Below are 27974 nucleotides of genomic sequence, written 5' to 3' on the forward strand. Positions count from 1 at the left end.
CCTCATGCCAAGTGACTTGCATTTTTACAGGCGTTGCCCAAAAGAATTTGAGGGAGTGATATTATGTGAGTCATGAGCCTAGGCATTATGAAGTCAGCAGTCTCTGCTTTTGCATTTTGGGGATCTGGCAACCATGCAAAGATCTTGGGTTAAATTACTAAATAATAATGCACCATGTGCCCTGGCCAGGTAGCTCAGTTGGTTGGAGTGTCATTCCATACACCAAAAGGTTGCAGGTTCGATTCCCAGTCAGGGCACATACCTAGGTTGCAGGTTCTACCCCTGGTCTGGGTGCATGTGGGAGGCAACCAATAGATGTTTCTGTCTCACATTGATGTTTCTTACTCTCCCTTCCTCTCTCTCTGAAAGTCAATAAAAACACATCCTCAGGTGAGAATTTAAAAAATAATTAATGAATAAATAAAATAATATGCACCAAGAGAGGAGAAAGCTGAATGGCTGGAAGCCATCCCTGCCATCTCCATCAGTCGAAGTGCCAGGCATGTTAGTGAAGCCATTTTTGACCCTCTAGCCCAGTTAAATAGCTCTAGCCAACCCCAGGTACAATAGAGATTAGCCATCCCCATTGTTTCCTGCTCAAATTACAGAATCAAGAGCAAATAAATGGTTGGCCACTGCATAATGAAGGGGTTCATTATGAGCAATAAGTAACTGCTACAGAGTCTAAGTTCTAACTATGAGCGCTAACTTAAACATTTCAAGAATCCATCAAATTCATTAAAAAATAATTCTAATTGTAAAAGACTGTGATGATAAAAAATGTATCACCATCACTACTGTACACATTTTTATGAGTTTAACAATGACAAAAAAAATTACACTTCAAGTCTCATTAGATGGGAAATCTATTAGGTCAGCATACAAGGGGAGTGATCTTTGATTAAATATAACATAATCATTTTGAATTTGGAAACAATAAGCAATTTTTAGAAGGATAAAAATTATAGAAAGAAAACATGTTGTGACCTTAACAGTGGGGTGAGCTTTAACATGACTGCGGCACGTGTGTATGCGCCTGTTATACATACACACACACATACATACATAATTTAATATATATAAATATGTAGTATTATATATTCTTAATGAAGTTAAATATATTTTTTCAAATATTAGTTGATGATTTATAGGAAAAGAGAGTATCCTTTCAATAAACACTGTTTTGCTACCAGGACTGTTAGCTGCCTGCATACTCATGGGAGTAGAGATAATGAACAGATTATAATTTTGTAAAAAAAATAGTAACTTAGTAGGAATTAGGTTCATAGCTATCTAAGGCATTGGAAGGTTTTAGGGACCAGGGCAGAACTCTCCTTGTTTCTCTTGTATGTTTTTTTAAATATTAAAACCCATCTATTCCCTTTACTATTTTTAATTCTCAACACATGTTCAGCTACATATGGCTATCCTGGTCATCTTTACCCTCTATGGATAGGGTGGAAATAGGGAAGAGCAACATAGTAATCAGAAAAGCAAAGGTTCCAAGTCATGGGAAAAACTACTTAATTATAGTACTACATTAATGAAATATGTTACTCTAGAATGGGTTGGCAAACCTTTTCTGTAAAGGTCCAGAAAGTAATTACTTAGGCTTTGCAGTTCATATGGTCTCTGTTGCAAGTACTCAACTATGTTCTTTTAGTGTAACAATAATAATAAATGAATGGGTGTGACTGTGTTCCAGTAAATTTTATTTACAAAAAGGCTGCAGGCTGGATTTGGCATGCAGGCCATTGTTTTGCAAACCCTTGCTTTAGAAGAATAACGTTTTTCTTTTTTCTTCAAATTTTTTTTTAAACTAGAACAGTAACTTAAGAAAAATATAATCTGCAACAAAAACATGCAATGCCACTATACCATTTACCAGGTTTGAAACTTCAGGAAAGTTATTAAACACCTCTCTGTGCTTGTTTTCTTATCTGTCAAGTGGAAACAAAAATTTGTACCTTAAGGGGTGTTGAAAGGATTTAGTAACTGAACACATAAAGCAAGCAGGAAAATACTCAGTAAACTGGTAGAATTCAATAAAGTCCCCTGCATAAACCAGTAAGGCTTACTTGACTATATTATAAAATTTCCGTTTTGTCTTTACCTACTTACCAGCATCCTTGATGATCCTACAGCAATGGGTTTATCTTTCAATTCGGGATTGTCCCTCATTTCTACAGCTGCATAGAAAGCATCCATGTCAATGTGCACTATGGTATTGCTCAGATCCCGGTTCTGTTCCAATTCCATTGCAAATTTGTCAACCTTAATTTTTAAAAAGTTAACATACTTTTGACAACATAATATTATAATACTACTAATCTTAACGTTAATCTTTTACTAAGTATCTGTCTGTCGGTGTTCATCTATCCATCCATCTGCCCACCCAGCCACCTATTGATGTATATTTGCTTATTGTTTCTTAAGGCTGAGCATTGCTTTAATTTTCACAAACATAGGCAGTCTGTTCTCAAATATCATTTCCTATCAACTCTTACATTTCTCAATACTCATAAGTACAAGAGGTTACTCAGTATTGAATGAATAAACTATTCCAGCTGCTTATAGCAAATGCCTCTACTGCTTTATAAATCTGGAGAACTTACTGTAACTACAAGCTTCAGTTTAGGTAAAATAAACAACTACTCCCATCTGACTCATAATATTCATGTCTTAAAATAGCAACAAAGGAAATGAACAACAAAAGATTATACCAAAGCATATGTAAACATTCCCTCTGTAGAACTGCTTTCATAATGCTAAAATTTTATAACTTACTTTATACAAATCAAATTGAAAATTTAAGGTGTAATTTATTCTTTCATAAAATTTCAATATATGTGTCAAATATAACAGTAAAGAATCTTAATCTTTAAAGAATTTTTTTGTTTCTTTAGAAAGAGTTGGATCAGTAAGAAGAAATGGAAAGGGGTAGAAATAAGCAAAGTAGGGCTGTCAGAAAAGGGTTTATGTTGCAGATGCAAGCATTCCCAAGTGTTCCTTCTTTGTGTCCTCCATAGAGGCTGAAAAAGCTAAATACGCACTTTCTCAGTTTCCCTCCAGCTGGGGGTGGCTGAGTGACTTTTTGATCTATGACACACATGAAAAAGTCAATAAAACCAGCAAAATTGTGAGAAGAGAGGTTAGAAAACTATTCCTGAAAGGATCAATGAATAGGTGTATAACAAAACAATAAAAAAATTGGAAAAACAGCCAGAAACATGTAAGTGGGGTGATCTCCGGAATAAAAGCAATTTCCATCATGTGGAAATCCCCATAGCAGGTTTCCTCAAAGGTGGAAAGTTACAAGGGTATAATTTAGCTTTTTCCCTCGTTGGACTTCAACCTTGCTACTAGCATTGCTTCTTAGCATTATAGTGACACTAGCTGCCCACTAGCTGCAGGTTAAGACTGCAAGTTCTCTTTTAGGAACAATCACACTGAATCACATTTGTCTCTAGCAGCCACAGTAACTCTAGGGTCTGCTCCTATTTAGGCTGCAACTCACTAAACAACCTGGGGTGCTCTGTGCCCTCTTCAGGCTGCTTCTCTTTTTTTTTTCTCTTCTTTATCTTTATTGTTGAAAATATTACAGATGTCCCCTTTTTACCCTCATTGATCCCCTCTGTTGAGAATGCCCTTCCTAGTTCTGTCGCAAAGCCTTCAAGTATTAGTTGAGATATATCTCTGAAACTTAACTGAATATCTGTCCTTTGTACCACAGGATTTAATGTCCCCTTATTAGTTTTCCTGTTTTATTACGGCACTTATTGTATTAGATACTAAATTGTGACCTTAGCTCAGATAAGGAGGAGAAAGAACTTATCTGCCTTTAAATTCTTTCCACATAAGAAAGAAAGGGGAGAAAAGGAATAAAATTTACATATTTACATATATACATACATAAAATGTAAATATATACACACATGTATAGATCTCTCTGGTTAAAAAGAGAAGGTAGCATTTCTAGAAAAAGTTTGGAGAAGGCTGACCTTATGCAGTGAGACACCACACCTAATAAATGAGACTTGTCAACATTAATCCAATTTATTATCCAGATTTAAAACAACTATTCTTCCAGTTTAATTTTACACTAGAGAATAGCATCTGGACATAAAAAAAAGATATAAGCAAATCATGAAATCATGGAAACTAATAAAAACAAGGGTTTGAAAACTACTCGATATTAATCCAGAAAATATGCCTAAGATACGAGTCGATTGAGAATGAGAGAGGAGCATCTGAAATATCTTAACCCAGAATCATTGGAAAGAGATAATAAATAGAAAGCAAACTAAATGGGATAAACTCTCCTTAGACTCATATATTAAAGCGATGGCAGTTTCTTCAGCAATCTATTGACTTTTCTGGGCTTACAGCAAGCGTACAGTTGCCAAAAGGAAACCTCCCGCTGATGACTCATGCATTCCATTTTCCTTTGCTGTCTCTCATTAGTCACCCTTCTCTGAACTCCTTTCTTTCAACATGTACCAAATGCCCACCACTGCACTTTTCAAGTTTCTTCTATTGAAATCCTCATTCAGGTTTTCCTTTCTTCCATTTTTCCGTCCAAATAACTTCCAAGTTTTGACCTGAGCCTCTAACATGTATGCTGTCCCTTTTGCTACACTTGAGATCCGGTATGTGTCACAATAGTTAAGAATAATGGCTTTTGTTCGTCTCAGCTCTGCCACCAATTAGTTACATGAGAATGTAACTATCCTCCCTCCTCGCTTTCCTTATTTGTAAAATAGAACTAAACCAACCTCAAAAGGTTGAAAGAATTAAAGGCATACCCATGCTGTGTACTGACCCAGGGATGTTGTAAGGGCTTAATGATATTACCTATAATTTTTAAAAGTAGAAGTGACATTTACTGAGTATATTATATGACACGTGTATATTTTAAGTGCTTTTTATGTTAATGCACTTAATGGCCAAAGTAATTCTGAGATAATGATTACTATTCCCATTTTACAGATAAGGAAACTAAAACTCAGTAAAATTAAGTAATTTGGCTAAGTCATACAGCTGGTAAAAGTTAGGATTAGACCAGGAAACAAGGTTACTCCAAAGTCTGTGCTCTTTCCATTATTTTGTGGATTTTTAAGTTTTTATCACTGAAATAAGCTCAAACCAAACTCTAATGGTATATTTTATATCCATATTATGACTTAACTTTAAAAAAATCCTCTTTTTCTATTACATCTAGGAGGCCACTTCAGGAATAATATTTTTCATTTTCTTAATTGGTATTACTCTAACAATTATTGAGTAAATCTGAGTTCATAAAAATCAATTGTTTAAATGGTCAAAATGCACTGATTTGCTGTGTAGGTTGCCATTTTCTATAATATGGATGTTTGTCTATTCAATTCATGAATCCCTGTTATAATAAGATGATTTAGCAGCTACAAAAATGTGCCTTTAAGAAATCTAATGAGGATGGGATAGGGTGGGGAACACATTGAGAGGTTTTGAATAAATATCATGGGAGTTCATGCCTACAGATATTACTTACCTCAGCTTGACTGGCAATAGTTCATATTATCTTATCACACATAATAAAATCTACTATTTGGAAATTTTATGACTTTAAAATAGAAACACATTTCCTATGAAAACCTCTCTGTTCTCTCAGAACTTCTTAGGACTTCCTCAATACCCTCCCATTTATACAACTTCTTTTAAAGGAAGCTTAACAAACAAAACAACAATTTAACAATCAACATAAAACACATTTCCTGTCATTCCCCTTGCAGAAGATGACAGAGAGATTCCCATGAAATAGTCAACTAAAACTGTAACAAAAGCTGAAGTTCTATTACACAATGTAAAGGTATTCTCTAGTCCTCCAGATTATTAGCATATTTAAAAATAGGAGCTTTAAAATTAGTATGAACAGCAAAAAGTTGTTATATTGCACCACTCACTCTTTAAAACTTAAAGATATTTGTACACTATAGATGAATAAAACTTACCAAAAAAGGTCTAAAAAGTAAATTGCCTAAGGATTAATATCAATTTAAAGATAATGTTCTTGTAGACAGAAGGGAATTTTTAGAAAACTTGGTGAAATTATGCTTAAGTTAATTTAAAAGAATGCATGAGAAAAACAAAAAATGTTAAAGAAGAGTAGTGAAGAAGAGTATTAAACTATATTATTGTCATTTAATAACTAAAACTGCATGGTACTGATACAGGAAAAGATTCAGTTGATTAGAAGAGAGTCCAGAAGCAAATCCAAGTACAATGAGAGCTTAGTACATAAACATGCCTCTTCAAGTCAGTGGAGAAAGAACTCATGATTCAATAAATGATGTTGGGACAAGAGAATTATTACTTAGGAAAAATAATACCATTTAGGGTATTATTTAAGAACAAAAATACTTCACACCTTACATCAAAACAAATTCCAAAGACACTAAAGTTTTGAGTATAATAAAATCTACAAAAATACTAAAAGAACATACTGGCTTGTTTGTGAGGAATAACCTCTATGTACAATACCAGAGCCAAGAAAAATTTAGAAACTACTGTTGGATTTGTTTACATAAACATTTAAAACTATATTGGGGGCGACCTGCAAAATTAAAAGATAATAAACTGAAAAAATATTTACAACAAATGGCAGATATAAAATCCTTAATATATGATAAGATCTATAAATCCAGAGAAAAAAGATACAAACTCTTCTAGAAACGCAGACAGAGGATATTGCTTTGGACTGCTAGTTGAGTCCCCAAATCCATTCTCTCTTTCTTCTACAGTAATAGATTTTTAGCCATGCACATGGCCACCCAGTTGTATTTCACAGCTTCTCTTGCAGTTAGGTGTGACCAGGAAACTTAAATTCTTGCCAAAAGAATGTGAGCTGAAGTAATGTGTGTAACTTCCTTTTCACTTGTGTGATAGCAAATTATTTGCCTTTGACTTTTCCCTTGTTCTTTCTTCCTTACTAGGGGCTGGAATATGGATTGGGGCTAATCCAGTTTTATCAATTCCAGTAAGGATTCACACTCTGGAATGATGGAACCTGGGTCTCAAATTTACTATGGTGATCAGAACTACCTGACCAGGAGGGACTACTTACCTATTATGTGAGAGAAATAAACTCTTATCTTGTTTGGACCATTATATCTTTGAGTCTCCATGCCAGCTACTTAGCCTACATCCTAACAAATAGAATGAAAGAGGAAATTCCCACAAAAAGGAAATATTAATGGCTAACTAATGTGTAAAAAGACAGTCACCTTTTGCGACAGCATGGATGGACCTAGAGATTATTATACTAAGTGAAATAAGCCAGTCAGAGAAAGACAAATACCATATGATCTCACTTATATGTGGAATCTAATAAACAAGAAACTGACAAAAAAATAGAAACAGAGGCATGGTATACATGGAATATACTGACAGCTGTCAAAGGCGAGGAGGGATGGGGGCCTGGATGAAAGAAGGTGAAGGGATTAAGTAAAAAAAATTAAAGAGAAAAAAAAAATTAAAAAAAACAGTGTGGTGATAGCCAGAGGGAAAAGGGGATGGGAATAAGGGGAGGTGAGCAAAGGGGGAATAAATGGGGATGTAAAGAGACTTTACTTTGGGTGATGGGTGCACGATGCGGTGTGCAGATGTTTTGTTGAGTTGTACACTTGAAACCTGTATGGTTTGGGGAACCAATGTCACCGCAATAAATTCAATTTAAAAAAACAATCTTTGCCATGGCCAGTGTGGCTCATGTGGTTGGGCCTCATCTTGTACACCAAAAGGTTGCTGGGTTTGATTCCTGGTCAGGGCACATGCCCTGGTTCAAGCTCGATTGCCAACGGGGGCTTGCGGGAGGCAGCCAATCAATGTTTAGCTCTCACAGTCTCACGTTTCTCTCTCCCTCTCCCTTCTTCTCTTTCTAAAAATCAATTTTTTAAAAATCTTTCTCTTTCATAATCAAAGGAGAGCAAATTAAAACCACCATAAAATAAGATTTTGGACACTGTATCAGCAGAAACTAAAAGATTGGTAAAATTTATAAAATATAGCTTTAAACATGAGGAAACCAGCACTCTTACGCTGAAAATGTAAAATGGTACAATCTGTGGTGAAAATAACAGGGTAAGAATGGCCCGGCCTGTGTGGCTCACTGGTTGAGCGTGGAGCCAGGAACCGAGAGGTCATCAGTTCAATTCCTGGTTAGGGCACATGCCTGGGTTTTGGGCTCGATCCCCAATGGGGAGCATGCAGGAGGCAGCTGATCAATGTTTCTATCTCTCTATCTCCTCTCCCTTCCTCTCTCTCTAAAAAATCAATAAAAACATATTTTTAAAAAGAATGATTATCACAAAGTTGTATATAAAACAAAAAACTGGAACCAAGGTGGGTTAAGGTAAATAAATTATGATGCCTCCATACAGTGGCATGCTATAGAGCACTAAAAATGATGATTTAACAGACAAATCATCTTTTGTCATGGTAGCAGACCACTTAACTCAGAAGATAAAAATTAGCTTGTGCTCTGGGAAAGCATACATATATATATTTAAATGACATTATCATTTGGTAAAGAAAATATAAAATTTATTATCTTGACTCTATCACAAGAATCAGATTAATATTATGATTTTATCATTATACTGTAAAGTGCTTTGTTAAACTGAACCAGATTTGATAAACGATAAAACTATCTTTAAAATTAAACTTTAGTTTTACTAGCAGAACCTTGACAGCTTTGAGTTATCAATCTACCACATGGTCGTCTGCAGTGTGGTTCTTCTCAAACTTTTCTCCTGAAATAACTTTTAATACCAGAGAAAATTAAGTATTTACTCCCCAATGATCCTGAAGAAGCCAAAGCTCCCAAATTTTTAGAATTCTTATGTTTTATCTTAAAAATTCATGCACATTAGGAATTCTACCCTTTATGTTACTTTTTGTTTTACTGTAACACACTTATGTTTTAAATGGCCTTTTAATTTAATTAGTTAACATGTTCCTCCAAATCCTTCTTGCAAAATCAGCATTGCAGAAAATGTGTCACATCACTCCTGTGGCCTGTCTAGCTGCTAAGTATGTATATAATAAAAAGAACATAAGCTCTGACTTTGCCAACTACTCGTGATATGAAGTTAGGCAAGTTACTTAACCTAGATTAAGGCTCCTTTTTCTCTTTTGTATAATGAAGGTGACAATGTCTAAGTGTAGAATCTTTATATAAGGAAGAGCAATTTTAACAAAGTATACATATTTGTTAAATTTTTATGTTTTACAGCATAATGAACATTTTATTTACATTTTACCTTGTTTTCACTTATGACATGAGCATGATGCATTTAAACTGTCAATTACTATTCTACCAGTTTCCACTTTCTTTAGCAAATAAATTATACCTGTAATTGTGCTTTCCTCAGCTGCTGACTGGTAATTTGAGCTTTTTGTTGCATCATATTTTCAATTCGTTGGTTGACTTGCTTTTCTTTCTTGAGCTCATTTCCATAAAATCTGGACCCCTATGGAGGAAAGCAAAACAAAGCATAAAAACTGTCTGAAGGAAATCATCGCTGTAGAATAATCTGGAGGCTGAGTACAGAACCCAGAATCAGAACAATTAAATTCAAAACTTAGCTCCACTATTTCCAGCTAAGCAATCCTAAAGTTAATCTATGCCTGTTTCCTTGTCTGTAAAATGAATTTATAGTTACCTAAATGATAGTATTGTTGTGAGGCAGTACTAAGCACAGTATAAACTGAGGTGAGTACAGATCTGCGCTCAGAAAATAACAATGTGTCTTAGGCAGGATCCTTGGGGCACATCCAAGGCCTCACTCAGATGGGTCATCAGTTACCTCCTTCACTTTTACTTTAAAAGTATTTTTAAAAATTTAATGTTCGTCATTAAAGAAAATAACTTTCAGAAAATTACCTATCATCCATCCCATCACTGAACATAGTATCTGTCCACTCATCAGGCTAATAGACATTTGGATTATTTTTACTTTTTGGTTATTATAAAAAATGTTGCAATGAATATCTGTGTACATGTTTTTGTGTAGACCATTTCCCTTGGATATGTACCCAGGAGTGAAATTTCTGTGTCATGTGGTAACATGCTAAACCTTTTGGGGAACTGCCAGATTGTTTTCCAAAATGGCTGAATCATTTTACAATCTCACCAGCAATGTGTGAGTTCCAATTTCTCCACATCCTTGCCAACATTTGTCATTGTCTGTCTTATTTATTATAGCCATTCTAGGCTATAATAGTGTGAATGGCATCTCACTGTAATTTTAATTTGCACTTTCCCAATGACTAACGATGCTGAACATCTTTTCATGGGCTTATGAGCAATTCTTATATCTTCTTTAGCGAAATGTCTACATTCCCCCCCCCCATTTTTTAATTGGGCTATTATTCTTATTAATAAGTTGTAAGAATTCTTCATATATTCTGAATGTAAGTCCTTTAACTGATGGGTGTTTCACAAATATTTGGCTCCAGAATGTTGCTTATCTTTTTATTAAAATTGTTTCAATCTTCACCCAAGGATATTTTTTCCATTGCTTCTTCAGAGACAGTGAAAGGGGGAGGGGGGGGGAGAGGAGAGAGAGAAACACTGATGTGAGAGACACATCAACTGGTTGCCTCCTGCACACTCCTCAACCAGGGCCGGGGATCAAGCCTGCAACTGAGGTACGTGCCCTTGGCCGGAATCAAACCCGGGACACCTTCAGGCTGCAGGCCAATGCTCTATCCACTGAGCCAAACCAGCTAGGGCTATATTTTTATTTTTAAATGGTGTCTTGAGAAGTGCAAACTTTTTGATATTTGGGGAGGTCCAATTTGTCAACTTTTTTTTTATTGACTGTGCTTTTGGTATTGTATCTAAGAAATGTTTGCCTAACCAAAGGTCTCAAAGATTTTCTCCTCTCTTCTAAAAGCTTTATTGCTTGAGTTCTAACAATTAAGTCTATTGAGTTCATTTTTTGAGTATAATATGAGGTGAGAACTTAAGTTCATCTTTTTACACATGTGGATATCCAGTAGTCCCAGAATCATTTGTTTGAATAGACTATCCTTTTGCCTTGCTACTTTTGTCAAAAATCAGTAAACGATAAAGATTTATTTCTGGACACAATTCCTCTTCATTGTTCTATATGTCCAGCCTTATACTGTCTAGCCATACTGTCTTGATGACTCTAGCGTAAGAGTAAGTTTTGAAATAGGAACGTCAAACACCTCCATGTTTGTTCAAAACCATTTTGGCTATTTTAGTTGTTTTCATTGCCATGTAAATTTTAGGATCTGCTTGTCAATTTCCGCAGCAAGCCCCTGGAATTTTGATGAGGGATAATATTGAATGTATAGGTCAGTTTGGGTTGAACTGCCTTAACAACATTAGTCTTCTCATCCTTGAACATGGAATACTGCTCCACTTTTAGATCTTTAATGTCTCTCAGCATTTTTTTTTTTTGGTAATTTTCAGGATACAAGTATTGCATTCCTTTTGAAATTCCTTAGAATTTTCTATATATAAGATCATATCATCTGCAAAGAGAGCTTTATTTCTTCCTTTCCAACCTAGATGCCTTTTATTTCTTTTTATTGCCTGACTACACTGGCTAGAGCTTTCAAGACTGTTGAACAGCCCGGCCAGGCATGGCTCAGAGGTTGAGCGTCGACCTAGGATCCAGGCGATTGGGGTTCGATTCTCAGTCAGGGCGCATGCCCGGGTTGCGGGCTCGATCCCCAGTCGGGGGCGTGCAGGAGGCAGCCGATCAATGACTCTCTCATCATTGATGTTTCTATCTCTCTCTCCCTCTCCCTTCCTCTCTCTGAAATCAATAAAGATATATTAAAAAAAAAAAAAAATTTGCATAAGAGCTTTTCTCTAAAAAAACCCAAACAACTGTTGAATAGAATAGTTAAGATTGGGCATCCTTGCCTTGTTCCTGGTTTTAGGGAGAAAATGTTTAGTCTTTCACCACAAAGTATGACGACAACTACAGGTTTGTTTTTTTTAAATATATATATATATATCTTTATTGATTTCAGAGAGAGGAAAGGAGAGGGAGAGAGAGAGATAGAAACATCAATAATGAGAGAGTCATTGATCGGCCTCCACGCCCCCAACTGGGGATGGAGCCTGCAGCCCGGGCATATGCCGATCAGGAATCGAACCCCGATCACCTGGATCCTAGGTCGACTCTCAACCGCTGAGCCACGCCGGCTGGGCAACAACTACAGGTTTTTATAGATGCCCTTTATTACACTGTGGAAGTTCCTTTCTATTTCAAGAGTTTTTAGCTTTTTCTGAATCTATTGAGATGACCATGTGTTTTTGTCCTGTATTCTATTAATATGGTCCATTACATTAATTGATTTTTGGATGCTAAACCAAACTTGCATTCCTAGGATAAATCCCACTTGGTCAAGGTACATAATAATCTCTTTTTATATACTGTTACATTCAGTTTGCAACAATTTCGCTGAGAACTTTTAACATTTATAATAACCTATAATCTTCTGCTTCTCTGGCTTTGGTTTCAAAGGGATACTGGCCTCGCAGAATGCGCTGGGAAGTGCTCCATCCTACTTTATTTTCTGGAAGAGCTCGTGGAGAATTGGTATTATTTCTTCTTTAAATGTCAGATAAAATTTACCAGTGACCTGGTCTTTTTTTCTCTTCTTTTTCTGGGGGGGGTGGGGGTGGAAAGATTTTTAATTATTAATTTATTTCCTTATTATAGGTATAATTAGATTTTTCTATATCTTCTTGAGTTAGTTTTAGAAAATTGTAAGTTACATTTGTCCAATTTATTAGGATTTATTTTAAATACTCTACCCTCTACCTCCAAAATTCAGTAGGGGAGAGGTAAGTGGGATAGAGGAAATGGTATTTATAAAAATGTTGATGCTGGGTGATAATTACCAAGGGATTCAGTTTACTATTCTCTCTAATTTAGCGTATGTTTAAAATTTTCTGATAAAAGTTTGTAAAAGTAAATAGCTATGAAGCAGCAAAATTAGAAAGTTCAATTTAAAAAGGTATTTTTAAACTCTCCCCCCACACACATATACTAAAGGTATATCTTTTATATGATTTTAACATATATTAATCACATAATATATATCATTACGTGATATATGTCTATATTTTTTCTATGAGTATATATATGTATATATATATATATATGTAATTTATATGGAAGAGCAAAGATTCAAGAATACCCAAGATACTCTTGAAAAAGAACAAAGAGCAATAAACCAACTTGTTCTACACATGCAAGAACAGAGAAGTAATCCAGTGGGTCAGAAAAAGCACCGCAGATCAGCAGAAAAAGGGTAGATTATTTAATAAGTGGTACCAGGACACAGAGAAGAGAGAAAGATCTGATAGGGACATCTAGGATAACTGCAGTATTTTATCTCTCAACCTGAAAACCAAGTGTATAGGTTTTATTCTTCTTTTTCTTTTAAAAAATTTTTATGATAAAAATTCCTAAGAAGAGTCAAATAGAAAAACAGAGATTAGTACAATAAACACACATATAAAATTATCACTGAGATGTAACAACTGTTACCATATTGCCATATTGCCTTCATTGATTTTTTAAGTGAACTGTTTTAAATTACAGATATAATGACATTTAGCTATTCCATAGAGTATTTAAGTATGCATTGTTAAAAATAAAGCCGTTTTCCCAATAACCATAACATTTTTATAACTAGTAAAATTAACAGTTATTCCTTAATGTTACCTAGTATCCTCTTCATATTCAAATTTACCTAAATATCTCAAACATATTTGTTTAAACCAGGATCCAATCAGGGTCAGTATGTTATATTTGCTTATTTCATCTCATAATCCTTTTACTTTTAAAATTGTATCTATGTTTTATGTACTTAAATTCTCTTTCCCTCAACTTTTTATTTTGGAATTTACAAATCTTTAAAAGTTGGAAAAATAGTGTGATGAACAGGTACGTCCTCGTCTCCGTAAGGCAGCTGCTAGCACCCTGCAGCACGTGATTTCTTCCCCAAGCACCTGCAGCATGTGATTTCTTCCCCAAGCCGCATGCGGGTGCGGGTGTGGGCTCGGGCTCGGGCGCGGGCGCGAGCACACACACACACACACACACACACACACACACACACACGCGCGCGCGCGCGCCTCTCTCCTCCCCTCCTTTTTTCTTTTTTTTTTTTTGTTAATCCTCACCAGAGGACATTTTTTCCATTGATTTTTAGAGAGTGGAAATAGAGGGCAGGGGAGAGAGGAGAGGGAGGGAGGGAGGGAGGGAGGGAGGGAGGGAGGGAGGGAGGGAGGGAGGGAGGGAGGGAGGGAGGGAGGGAGGGAGGGAGGGAGACATAGATTGGGTGCCTCCCGCATGTGCCCTGACCAGGGCTGGGGATCTAACCTGCCACCCAGGTACTTGCCCTTGACTGGGAATCCAACCTGAGACCCTCCGGTGCGCGGGCCAACACTCCAACCACTGTGCAAACAGGCCAAGGCCTTTCCTCCCCGTTTTTGACTAAACCATGAGAAGTAAGTTGCTATGAATATCAGCATGCATTTCTTAAGAATGAGGATATTCTCTTAAATTTTACACCTTTCTGTATGGATGCACACATTTCACTGTCATTGTTTTAAATCTACTACAACCCAGAATGAAGAAGAAAAAAGCCGTATGAAAAAACCTATTAAAGAATTCTTTCATGGCCCTGGCCGGTTTGGCTCAGTGGTTAGAGCGTCAACCTGTGGATTGAAAGGTACTGTGTTCGACTCCGACCAAGGGCACATACCTCAGTTGCAGGCTCGATCCCCAGCCGCAGTTGGGGTGCATGCGGGAGGCAACCAGTCCGTGTATCTCTCTCACATCAATGTTTCTCCTTTTCTCCCTTCCACTCTCTCTGAAAAGCAACGGGGGAAAAAATGCTTGGGTTGAAAAAAGAAAGAGTTCTTTCATGATCTTGGAGAAAGCCATAAGTAGTTGACTAATTCAAGTACATAAAAAGAAGCAAACAAAAAACTTCTGCCCAGGAAAAACTACCATGAACAAAATCAAAAGATACACAATAATCCAACAGAAAACTGTGCAAAGGCTAAGAAGAGGCAGTTAGTAAAAAAAGAAATACAAATGGCTTTTAAACATAAGAAAAGATGCACAATCTCACTTTTCATAAGAGAAACACAAATGAATACTAAACTATGTTACCATAGTTTGGCAAATCCAAAAGTTCAGTAACACACAGTGTTGGCACGTTTGTGGCATGATAATACACACTATCACATATTGACAGTAGAAATGTAAACTGATACAACCACAACAGAGGGCAACTGGGCAATTCGTAAAAATTGCACATGCATATACCTGTTGTGCTATCTGCATTTGATGGAACAATTCCACTTCTGGGAATCTCTCCTATGTTATACTTGCACATATTTCAAGTTACAAAATACAAGGTGATTCATTATAGTATAATTTACAAAAACAAAAAACTAGAAATGACAGTTGTCATTTTCAATGACACAAATTTAGATTCTGAATGGTTCAAAAAATTATATTAGATCCATAAATGTAGCATAAAAAAGAATGAAGATCTTTAATTACTTATAAAGAAAGACCTCCAAGTTATATTAACTGAAACAAAATGAAAAAACACAACAATTAGAGTATTCTCCTACTAGGGTTAAAAAATGGGTACAAAAAAATGCATGCTGTATTTGCTTTTACATGCATATTATGTATACATGAAGTACAAAACTGGATGGCAAGAGCAACAGAATAGAAAGGAGATTACCCCATGGCCATTTGTAGCTTAACAATATTATATATTAATATATTTAAAATTATAATAAAAAGAGTGTTTAAAACTTACTGATTTTCATTTAAATGGAAAGTATGTTACTAAATTAAGGATATTAAAAGAAACAAGAAACATACCTTTGTGGCTTCCATTATAATTTTGTTTATTTTCTCTTTATCTAATCCTTCCATCCCGGCTTTATTATCATTAAGTCCCATCCTAAGCAGAAGATCATCTTTGTAATTGGAATTCTTCTCCTTTGTGTTATCCATGGTGTAGATGTAATGTTAAAATGATTTTTTTTAATCACCTGAAAAAGCATACAAAATAAAAACTGCTTTTCAAAACATTGGGGCTGGGAGGGGAGGTGGACCCCTAAAAGTTAAAATGATACAGAAATCAGCAAAAGAAATAAAAAATGATGGTTAAGAATTTTTAGCTACTGAGAAATTATCATTATTCGGCTTTTTAAATTACTATTCCAACATTATAGTACTCTTGGGGGGAAAAGGGAATTAACATTTTCTGCAAGCTCTGTGCCAACCACTGTGCTTGGTGCTTTACACTTGAACCTCACACAGCAGCCCTGAAAGGTAAATATTATCCCCAACATAAAGAGAAAAGAAATTTGAGACTCAGACCATGTCTACTGACACAAATTTGCTAATAAGTGACAACATCTCTGTTGAAACCCAGGCCTGAGTTTCCCATGTTTTTCTCATATTAATATACGGTATAGGAAATAAATACAAAACAACACTTCCTCTACTAAACATGTTTAATTAATAGCATTTATTCCCTACTGTATGCAGAGCTCCATTCATATGACAGTGAAAAAATATGGAAAAAATAATAACCTATTCACTTTCAGGAAATTACTACATTTTACAATGTCTTTTCACTTTTAAGGTTAAGAGAATCCTTTCAAATAATAATTCTTTAATATCTTTACATAGTTCTTTGTAATTTACCTTCACATACAGTAGCTTTAAAAATTATTTATAATAACTATACACAGTAGATTTGGTTATTCTCATGTTAGGGAGAAAGAAATTGGAATATCAGGAAGGTTAAATGAATTGCCCATTATAATTCTGCTAATAAGCAAAAGAGCTGTGATCTGAATCCAAGTCTTCTTCAAATCTAATGAAGCTACCATAGCAATTTTTTTTCTTGTGATGAGAACTTTTAAGATCTCTTAGCAACTTTCAAATGTATCAACTATAGTCACCACACTGTACATTACATTCTTGAGACTTAATTCATTTTAAAACTCGAAGTTTTGTTTGTTTGGTAGGGTTTTTTTTATGTTTTTATTGATTTCAGAGGGACAAAGGGAGAGGGAGAGAGACAGAAACATCAATGATGAAAGAGAGTCATCAATTGTCTGCCTCCTGCACACCCCCTTCTGGGGATCCAGCTGGGAATTGAACTGTGACTGAGCAACACCAGCTGGGCTATAACTGGAAGTTTTTACCATTTGACCACCTTTACCCATTTCGCTTCTCCATCCCCATCAACCACCAATCTGTTCTCTGTACCTATGAATTCAGTACTTTTTTTTTAAAAGATTCCACATATAAGTGAAATCATATAGTATTTGTCTTCTTTTGTCTGTCTTATTTCACTTGGCATAATGCCTGCAAAAGGACCTTTTATCAATGTTGCTCCCATTTTTGGCACCAGCAAAGAATGAAATATATGAAAGAGAATTTGAATACTGTGATTATTAGTGATAGCTCCATTAGAAAAAAAAATAGTGTACATTGCCCTGGCCAGTTTGGCTCAGTGGTTAGAGCGTCAGACTGCAGATTTTGATTCCAGCCAAGGGCATGTACCTCGGTTGCAGGCTGGATCCACAGCCATAGTCGGGATGGTGTGGGAGGCAACCAATCGATGTGTCTCTCTCACATTGACATTTCTCTCTCTCCCCCCTCCCTTCCTTCCCCCTTCTACTCTCTTTGAAAAGCAATGGAAAAAAATATCCTCCGGTGAGGATTATAAAAAATAGCGTAGATGACAATAGTTTTCAAACTTTGCTGTGCATTAGACTCACCTGTAGAAATTCTGAAACTCTTGATGCCCCGGTTGCACCCTATACCAAATATATCAGAAGGTCTGGGAGTAGGAGACAAATACCAGTATCCTTAAGAGATGCCCAGGTAATTCCATGTGCCCCAAAGTATAGGAACCATGAGTGATGTTTTTCCTCAGTGCCCGAGGGAATATAGGTTGGTTTCTGTTTTTATCATTTGATTTTTTTTCTCTTCAATTATCACATTCAACCTAATATTACCTGATATTTTGCCTTATGCTTTAGTAATCTAAATACTTGTCATTTTCTAGTAAAACAGATAAATGTAATTCATTCATAATTTCCCCAAACCAACACTACTGAAGAGAGAAGAGGCTCAATCCAGGCATCCTGCACTTAAATTGACTTATCCTTTAAATTATGAAATGTATGAAAGGGAAATAAATATTTAATGAATGCTTACTGCTTCATATATGGTACACTGTTTAGGCCAAAAACTCTGAGAAGAATTGGTTTTGGTCCTTAATTAGATCAGAACTGGGCTGTCAGCAACACTGGAGCCAGGAAAAGTTGTGATAGTTAGAAAGTTAGTTTTCAGTTACGATCTTGTTTGTTGATGCTCAGTTACCAGGCAATTTATGTCCAGTTTCATGGACATGGGCTTACTACCATCTACAGGCTACGGCTTCCAAGTGTGTAGCTCCAGTCCAATGTTAAATTTAATGTGTCCAAAACTGATCTACTCACATGCCTCTATCCCCTAAACCAGATCCAGTTTTGGTCTTCCTCATCTCAGACGAAGGCAACTCGAATCCCTTCCAATTGTTCATGCAAATAACCTTGTAGTGACCCTGCTCTTTCTCATAGAGCTCACATCCAAACTGTCAGGAAATCCTGTGGGATCTGCTTTCAAAATGTACCTGGAATTTAACCACTTCTCATTATTTTCATTCTAGTTTGAATTACCCTTACTATCTCTTCCCTGGATTATTGCAATAGCCTCTCGAATAGTCCCTTGTTTCTGCCCCTTTCCTCCTACAGTCAATTATAAACATAGTAGCCCAAATGATTCTTTTAAATCACAAGTCAGGTCATGTTACTCCTCTAAAAACTGTAAAATAGCGTCCCATATCACTTGAGAATAAACCCAAAGTCTTTAAGAATCTGGATCCCAGTTGCTTGTTACCTGTCTACCCTCATACTCAGTTTATATCATTTTCACGTTCTTTTATCCACATAGCAAGGTCACATAATTACATTAAAAGATCGGGAGAAAAACTGCTTTTCTGAAGTTAATTTTAAAATATTTGTAGTTTTTCCTTATTTCAACATTAACATATAAGCACAAGTAAATGAGCCTAAAAAACCTCAATTTTACAACCCTATTTTCCTAAAACACTTAATGGTTAAATTGGTTTACTAAAGCTTTTGGGACCTGTATTAAAATATAAGAAAATTTTGCCCTGGCCAGTGTGTATCAGTGGTTAGAGTGATGGACTGAACACCAAAGGGTCACAGATTTGATTCCCAGTCAAATGCATGTACCTGGCTTGCAGGTTCACTCCCCGCCCCATTGGGGCACATGCAGGAGGCAACCAGTAGATGTGTCTCTCTCACATCGATGTTTCTCCCTCCCTCTCTCTCCCCGTCCCCCCTCCATTCTATTCTCTCTGAAAAGAAATGGAAAAAATATCCTCAGGGGAGGGTAACAAACAAAAAATTAAAATATAAGAATACTTTGAATTGACATAATAGAATGCTCGCTAGGCTCTATTAATATTCAAAGGATTCTAGCTTATATTTATTCTTTGGGAAATTAAGTGGCTTTGTTAAATTTAATTTCTTTAAATACTTCCCAGTTATATCTAAATCTAAGAAAAATTATTAAAGAAAGGTAATAAATAGCATTCTAAGTTTTAGTATACTTGGGTCCCTATCAGTTCCTTCTGGTACTCTCATTTATGTCACTGTGGTAAGCCTGATTTTGTTTTTATTATTTAGTATTTCTGTTATTTTCAAATTTCTAAAATCCCTCATTAGTCCTACTATCTCTGTTATTCCCATTAGTTCTGAGTTTCTTTATCTAGAAATCCATAAATTAAAGGGGGAGCTTCTAGCAGAGATAATTACATAATATCCCCAAAAATGAAGATTTTCCACATTTTTCTGGGAAGTGAGATTTAATACTGCTTCAAATGAGTTTAGGAGGGCAACACATAAAGTCAGGCATTAGTATGGTGTCTGCTACATGATAAATTCAATAGTTATTTTTAAGTTAAGCAAATTTTCAGAGCTTGATAATCATTTGTCCTACTTCCTGCTCTTTAAGATAAAGAGACAATATAAGGGAACAGGGTACACTGTAGGCATCCTTGACAAAATGCCAAAGTTCACAGATCATACAGATGAATTTTGTTTGTTTTGCCTCCAAAGAAGTAGTTGTCCTGTGATCACTATGCACTATCACATATAAAGCTCCAAGGTCTGTGAATGGATATAACTGACTTTATAAACAAAATTTTTTTGAAAAAGAAAATGGCCAAATATTTTTTATTGCTTGACATTACAGAATAATCTCTTTCACTTCAACTCAAGAGCAAAAACAGTAATGCACAGTTCAAAGGAAAGAACTCTGGGTTCTTGTGGTTTAACATATTGTTTAAAAACACATTTTCTCTGGAAACATTCAAATTCTTCCCAGTGTGATTCTACCACTGACTATTCAGGTTACCACTTAAAAAATATAAGGCCAACCAATGTTTTTGGTGGTAGTAAGGATGGAAAATTAGAATTTCTCAGAAGGGATTCTAAGGAAGAAGTTTTTAGGTGGTAGGGTTCTGCCTACCTATGGAAGAAAAAGCACACAAACAATATCACAAGCACTTAGCATACTGACCAAAGTCACCTAGAATTAATCTACCAGGAAACATACAATATATACTAATAAGAGAGAGAGAGGGAGTGGAGCAGGAAAAGAAAGGAGATGGGAAGCGGAGGAGGAGGAGAAGCTAAACAGGAGGAATTTCCTAGGTGGGGCCTGCTTCCTATTTCTACCATGTTATAAATAACCAAGCCAAATAATCCCCCAGAAAACCTGTAGAGGTTTTAAAAACAAATATTTTTTAACCCCCCCCAGATGTTCAAATATTTACTGTTTGTTTGAACAGATTAAGCACCCAGCACAAAATTTCAGATTGTGATTATATCTTCTTTTTGCTATCTAAATTTAAATACAATAAAAAATACTACCCTAATTTATAGTAGTCATTTTCAAATTAATGTCTGACTTAAAAATTTCTTTTCTCAAGTTTCATTTCTTATAAAAATATGTTGATTCATTAACACAAAGGAGTTACACTAAGAGGTTCTTTCTTTGGGTACTAGGTCAAGTCAGCAAAAATATTTACTTACATAGAAGTGATAATGAACAGACTACTTTTGTTTTAGTTTAATTACACAGTAAGGTGCACAAGGCTTAAAGGGTAGTTGAATACATATGTTCTTAGAAAAGCAGGAAAGGATTCTTCTATAGCACCTTTTTTGGTACTGGAATTATTTTTTCAGTTTTACAATCTCAAATGTTACCATTTTAATATAAATTACATAAGAAGCCAGGATAATAAGAGAGGGGTACACTACAATTAGAAACTTGAGCTATTCTACTATTTATCACTATACTGTGTTGTGTCCTACATTACTGGAAGGAAAATATTTTAAAAAATAAATTTAACAGCCCTAGCCGGTTTGGCTCAGTGGTTAGAGTATCTGCCCGCAGACTGAAGGGTTCCAGGTTTGATTCCAGCCAAGGGCATGCACCTCGGTTGCAGGCTCCATCCCCAGCCCTGGTCAGGCATGTGCCAAGAGGCAACCAATCGGTGTGACACATCAATGGTTCTCTCTCTTTCTCTCTCCCCTTTCCATTCTCTCTGAAAAGCAATGGAAAAAATATCTTTGGGCGAGGATTAAGAAAAAATTTAATAAATTGTACAGAAAGGGTTGTATAAGATATTATTTTATTTCCCTATCTTGGAAAAATGATACTTTCATTTACCGCCCCTGACAAACTGCTCCAGTTTTTCTGCGTCCTAATGTTTATATCACTTCTTGGTCCACTGCTGCTGATTTCTTAGGTTTCTTATAGCTCCAAAAGTCATGGCAGAAGTTTAAAGAACTTTCACAACCTAACCCTTAGCAAATGAAACCTTAAGTAAAATCTCAAACTTTTCCTTAAATCTTTGTTTGAAGAGTGCTGTACAGCTCTCCTAAATTTCTTCATATATGTTTTATCACTAATGTAAAAGCATAATAGCCTACAGAAAAGGGAAAGTTAATCGCAACTTGCATTTCTTTGATTCTCCTAATTCCTTAGAAATGTGTGGGTCTGCTCTGCCAGTTGGCTAGGCTACCTAGCGCGCGGCGAGAGCAGGGGGCTGGGGCTGGAAGCTTGGCTCCCGACACCTGGTGAAGACCAAGGCATGGTGGCAGAGATGGGCAGCCAGGGGGGATGGCGGGGAAGATGGCCATCAGCGTACAGAAGCAGCTCACCCGCACACAGGAGGTCCTCCAGAAACTGGGGAAGGTCGACGAGACAAAGGATGAGCAGTTTGAACAGTGTCCGTAATTTCAACAAGCAGCTAACTGAGAACACCGGGCTGCAAAAGGCTTACGGGACACACCTGACCTCGGTCAGAGCCATGCAGGAGGCCCTCAAGAAGCTGAACAAGTGTCTGCAGGAAGGGTATGAGCCCACTGGCCTGGCAGGGACAAAGCAGAGAACAACTCACCACCAGAAGCTGCGGCCCAGGTGCTGCCAACCATGCACACGGCCCAGGACCAGCTCCCTGACATCAAGTGGGCATTGCCAGGCGAGGGCAGGTGCTGGTGGGCTGGACAGTGTCCGGCACCATTACCAGTCCCTCCACACGGCCAAAAAGAAGGCTGAAGCCAAAAGTGCCAAGGCCGAGGAGGAACTCATCAAAGCCCAGGTGTCTGAGGAGATGTGGACCTGCAGGAGGAGCTGTCCTCCCTGTGGAGCAGCCATGTAGGCTTCTACTTCAACACGTTTCAGAGCACCGCAGGCACAGAGGAAAACTTCCACAAGATGAGTGAGCTCAACCAGAACCTCAACGATGTGCTGGGTAGCCTGGAGAAGCAGCATGGGAGCAACACCTTCACAGTCAAGGCCCAGCCCAGGGACAAGGACCCCGCAAAAGGGAACAAGAGCTGGTGGGCTACAGCTGACGGCTCCCTGCCACCACCTGAGATGAGTCAACCATGAGCTGGAACTGGCCAGTGGGGCCACCCCTGGGGCTGCTCTCCCCAAGTCTGGGTTTGAAACAGCAGAGACCTCAGAATGGCATGTGGGACTCAACCTGCCGCTGCAGCCCAGGGACCCGGGGGACGGCAGCAAGTGAAATAACCTCCAGCTCTCTGCCTGCATAGTGGAGACCTCAGCAGCTGTGAATGGCACTGTGCAGGAGCGTAGGGGGCTGCGGGCTTGCACCTGCCCCTGGGGTTCATGTTAAAGGGGCGGGCTACATGGCCCGCATGACTACATGACCACTGACACAGACCAGCTGCAGCTCAAGGCTGGGGACGTGGTGCTGGTGATCCCCTTCCAGAATCGTGAAGACAGGATGAAGGCTGGCTCATGGGGGTGAAGGAGAGCGACTGGAACCAGCACAGGAGTTGGATAAATGCCAGGGTGTCTTCCCTGAGAACTTCAGGTTCAGTGAGGGCAACACCTGGTGCAGCTTTCTGGGTGTGTGAGGAACACTTTCTGAAAAATGTGTTTTTCGTTTGTTTTGTTAACCCTCACCCAAGGATATTTTTTCCATTGATTTTTAGAGAGAGTGGAAAGAAGGGAAGGGGGGAGAGAGAAACATCGATGTCAGAGAGACACATCGATTGGTTGCCTTGCCCTGAACCTGGCCAGGATTGAACTAGCCGGGATTGAAACTGCAACCCAGGCACGTGCCCTTAACTGGGAATCAAACCCAAGACCCTTCAGTGCACTGGCAACGCTCTAGCCACTGAGCCACACCAGCCGGGGCAAAAATGTATGTGTTTTTAAACTTTTGGAAAGCAAAGGGAAATCAGAGGAGAGACCTAAGTAAAGAGGTGTTCTCCCAAAGATTAGGTTGTTTTCCAAAGAGCTTGCTTTCAAAAGTTTGGTGGAATCACCAGTGTTCCTGAAGCTGCTGTATCCCCTAGTGGAGTTCCTTGCTGCCCCTACCCCTGCCAGTGCCCTTTGGGTGTCGGCAACCACTTGTGTGCCCAGCCCAAGGGTGGGGCATAGGGGCTGCAGCATTACCATGCTTGCCTAAAGCTTTGGCTGAGCCACCTGGGCAAGGGTCCTCCTTTCCTGGCAGCTGCTGTGGGTAGGGTCCAGTCTCTCCAGACACTTTGGGACACAGACAACTGCCTAGCCTGGCCCTGCCACAAAGACAGTCTCTGTGTGCTGTTTGAAAATAAATCTTACAGTATTCAAAACAAAATAAAACAAAAAAACCTTGACAAAACCACTCAAAAAAAAAGGAACAGTAAAAGAAATATCTAAGTGAACGCTGATATCCAACACAGTGAAATGGTTACCAACTCCAAGACTGCATTGATAATTTCCAGATAACTGTTGTTTACTATTGGTGAATTTTAAAAGGTGGTTTCCATAAGAAGTCAGGTTCTGAAAGTTGTTAGTTATGTTTTTTACCAATCTTATCCAATGCCTTATCCAAAATCAGAAACAAAAAATTAAACATGCAGAAACTACTACTCCAGAATTTGTCAAGCATGGGGGATGGGGGGTGCAATAAAAACACAGCAGCAAGAAGTTGTGATTTTGGAGTGATTGAAAACGATTTAACACACCACACATCTCCCCCTGGCCCTAATAAATCAAAACTCCGTAATCATCTGGCTTTTTTGAGCTCATACTCTGTCCAAAGAACTTTGGTTTTAAAACATTTACGATCCATTTATAAACTATTATTAACACTGTGTTATGAAAAGATATTTAAACAGATATGATATAGAAGAGCATCGGGTAACAAACAACATTTGTAATTTACATTAAATTAGCAAAAGCATTTATTTTTGATCGATGAAATCATTTCTCCTCTTCCCAGGTTTATATGTTATAACTGGGGTAAGGGGGGAATAATGATTTATATTAGTGATATTTGTTTTGAAATTTCAACTAACATTAAAAGAAGGTTTGTGAAAGGGAGCATGGGTTAAAAAAATCTTGCAAAACACTGAGCTAGGATAGCTTATTAAACTATCATCTGTTACACAATAAATGATTTATGTTAGCTAAACGGAACTATTAACCCATAAAAGGAAAAGCAGTCCAGATTCACTGATATCTATTCTTTCCTTAATGAGACCTACATATGCTAACTGCTTATTTTTAACCTACAGACTTAATAAAGAGTTCAGTTTCAAGAGGCATTTTGATATAGTGCAAAGAGTACACGTTTTGTAGCCAGATAGTCCTGGATTTAAATTTGAACTCTGAAAGTTAATTAGCTGTGTCTTCTTGGGCAATTTATGTGATTTCAAGGTCTATGAATCTTGTTCTCCTGGTCTGTAAGTCTTACTTTCCAGGGTTGTTGAGGATTAAATGTTTAATATGTAAGAGCCCCCTAGTACAGTAAATACATAGTAAGCACACAACAATTTGGATTCTCTCCTCTCACTTACATTCTTACTTATTTCTCTAAAATGTGACTAAGCCTACAGGCCTGGCTGCAAACGTAAGCATGTAATTGACTGAGAAGTAATAGAAAAATCATCATTACTAAATAAATGACAAGGGAAAAAAATCACTCACCACACACACACACACACACATACACACACACACACACACACACAAAATGTTAGGTGTAACTTCAAGGAGTAAGAAAGAGCAAATGACTGGTGCTGCCCCATCCCTCACAACCCCCACCTCAGATCTTGTGGAACTCAGGAAACCAACAAGAGATTATTCAACAAGGCTTTTTAAGGGTTTACCATTGACATGATCCTAAAATTCAAGTCAAGGTACCAAGCAGTTAAACTTTAGTTTACTTCAAGTCAATGAATACAATATTAAGGTAACCAAGTCTAGACATACACATGAAATTTCAACATTAACATCTAAAGTTGAGTTTGATCTCATAATGCTTAACTGTATGACTGCAGCGACATAATGTGTTTGGCATGAGTGATTTAAAAATGACATATATTACTGTCTAGAATATGTACAGAAATACTATACATTAATAAGCCTAACAAATGTACACATTTTTAATGTAAAAAGGTCAAATTAATATAGTTCTAAGAATAAATCAAGTTCTCAGAGTAAAGTTTTAAATTAAATCCCAGAACATCCCTAAGAAAATTTCTAGAACTCTAGTTTAGAACATGCATATTTTTAAAATGTACATACCTGGCAAATGCTTATATTAAGATAATTTTAATCCCTTAATCTAAAAATGCACTTGGTATTACAGAACCTTCACAGGTAAGTAATATGCACCTCTGTCTCTGGAGAATGCCATAATTTTCTTTAAAAAATCAGAAAATGAATCCCATGCCTGATTTCCTTGTGGAACTTTACTTTTTGATTTCCAATATAATAACTGTTGTCAATCTCTCTACCTTCCTAACCAGGCCTCAAAGAGAGTCTAGTAGATCCTAAAGACAACATCCATTTATTTCAACAGAGATTAGACATTATAGCTTATTATCTCCCTTACGTAAAACGTTGAGCTAAGAATAGCAACCTAGTTTTGGGACTTAAAATCTGTCTTCCTGCTATGTGACTATCATTTCTAAAAGGTTAAAATTAAGCATCTGTCTTTATTAAATAGCTTAAATTTATCAGATTTCAGAATTTTAAACCATAATGGAATTAGCATATTTACAAAACCTAAATTAATCTTAATCTTTATGCCAAAACTACTTGCCCAATGCCAGTAACTTATTAGGATAAACTGACCCTGTTATTAAATCTGCACATGTTATAGCATTACGAAAATTGGTCAAAAGTTGACAGTAGCTTCCAGCATACAAAGCATTCATTTCTATACTGCCAAGCACACTAAGAAACAAAATTTTAATCTACAAATGAACTATGCATTTCCTAATACTACTAAAAGAATTACCTTTAATAATACTCACAGATGCCAGGAAAGCTAAGAAAAAAGTACGAGAAAGAAATACTAATGTAATTGACTCACTTCTTACAAATAGAATACAGCAGAAGTGATGAGATGTCATGCCTAAAATTCAGTTATAAAAGAATGTGACTTCCATCTTAGATGCTCTCATTCTTACTTGGATTACTCATCTGGGGAAGCCAGCTGCCCTGTGAGGCAGGCCTGAGAGGAAGACCATGTGAGCATGAGCTTGGGGAAGTGGATAGATCCTCCTTCAGTCAAGTTTTTAGATAAGACTGAAGCCTGGATGACAGTTGGACCTCTACCTTATAAGCCAGAGGAACCCTGTTAAACAGCTGGGATCCTTGACCCATGGAAACTGTGAGATAGTAAATTTTAGCTTACTCTCAAATTCTGTAATTATCTCATTACAGGTCGGGGCTGGTCTGCAGACCACATTTTAAGTAGCACTGCTATAAAACTGTATACTCAAGATTATTGTTTTCATTTGAATAAAGATGAAAATTTAAAACATACTAATAAATTGATCAACTGAACAACTTTTATGCCAATGGGTTTTTCTTCAACTAAAATACAGATTTCAAGAGAGCAAAAACTAGTACAGTGCTAGGCCACCGAACCTGTTATTTAATAAATGTATGTTGAATGAATGAATGATGGGCAGATTATATACAGAAAGGAATAAAATTAATGGTGACACCTCAGTTAAGCATTTTTAAATGCAATAACTGTAAAAGCTAACAGGGATCTTAGATTGTTTTACTTGCATTATTCTATTTAATCTTTGTAAGAGATGAGGAAACTAGGATGCGGATTTAGAAGGTACCTTAGATAAGGTCTACAAATTTGGGACTGTATTTCAGGTCTGGCTTCAAAGCCATCACACTTACTATAAATACAAAAAAGGTAAAACAGAAAATTATTTATATCTTATCAAAAAAGACAGAATAGTTGTTTTGTTGACTGAT

The 27974-nt window shown here is 36.9% G+C and overlaps 1 protein-coding gene and 1 pseudogene across 4 annotated transcripts in view; one reads left to right on the top strand and one right to left on the bottom strand.

The window, feature by feature from the left end:
- Positions 1 to 27974, bottom strand: part of POLK (DNA polymerase kappa) — a 61958-nt gene that overhangs the window by 20438 nt on the left and 13546 nt on the right. For 2 of the 3 annotated variants that reach the window (XM_081131801.1, XM_081131800.1), the window contains exons 2-4: positions 15945 to 16117; positions 9390 to 9509; positions 2122 to 2274 (exon numbers count right to left, since the gene is read on the bottom strand). In XM_081131801.1, the coding sequence (XP_080987927.1) occupies positions 2122 to 2274; positions 9390 to 9509; positions 15945 to 16079 (408 nt within the window). In that variant the 5' untranslated portion in view covers positions 16080 to 16117. The remainder of the gene's footprint in view (positions 1 to 2121; positions 2275 to 9389; positions 9510 to 15944; positions 16118 to 27974) is intronic. The other variant, XM_081131802.1, reaches the window with a different exon arrangement.
- Positions 22318 to 23611, top strand: LOC308554927 (myc box-dependent-interacting protein 1 pseudogene; annotated as a pseudogene). Its single transcript has one exon. The product of its transcript is annotated as a myc box-dependent-interacting protein 1 pseudogene (transcript).

The sequence above is a fragment of the Miniopterus schreibersii genome (genome assembly GCF_964146895.1).
Source record: "Miniopterus schreibersii genome assembly, chromosome: 3".
In the NCBI taxonomy this organism is placed as follows: Eukaryota; Metazoa; Chordata; class Mammalia; order Chiroptera; family Miniopteridae; genus Miniopterus; species Miniopterus schreibersii.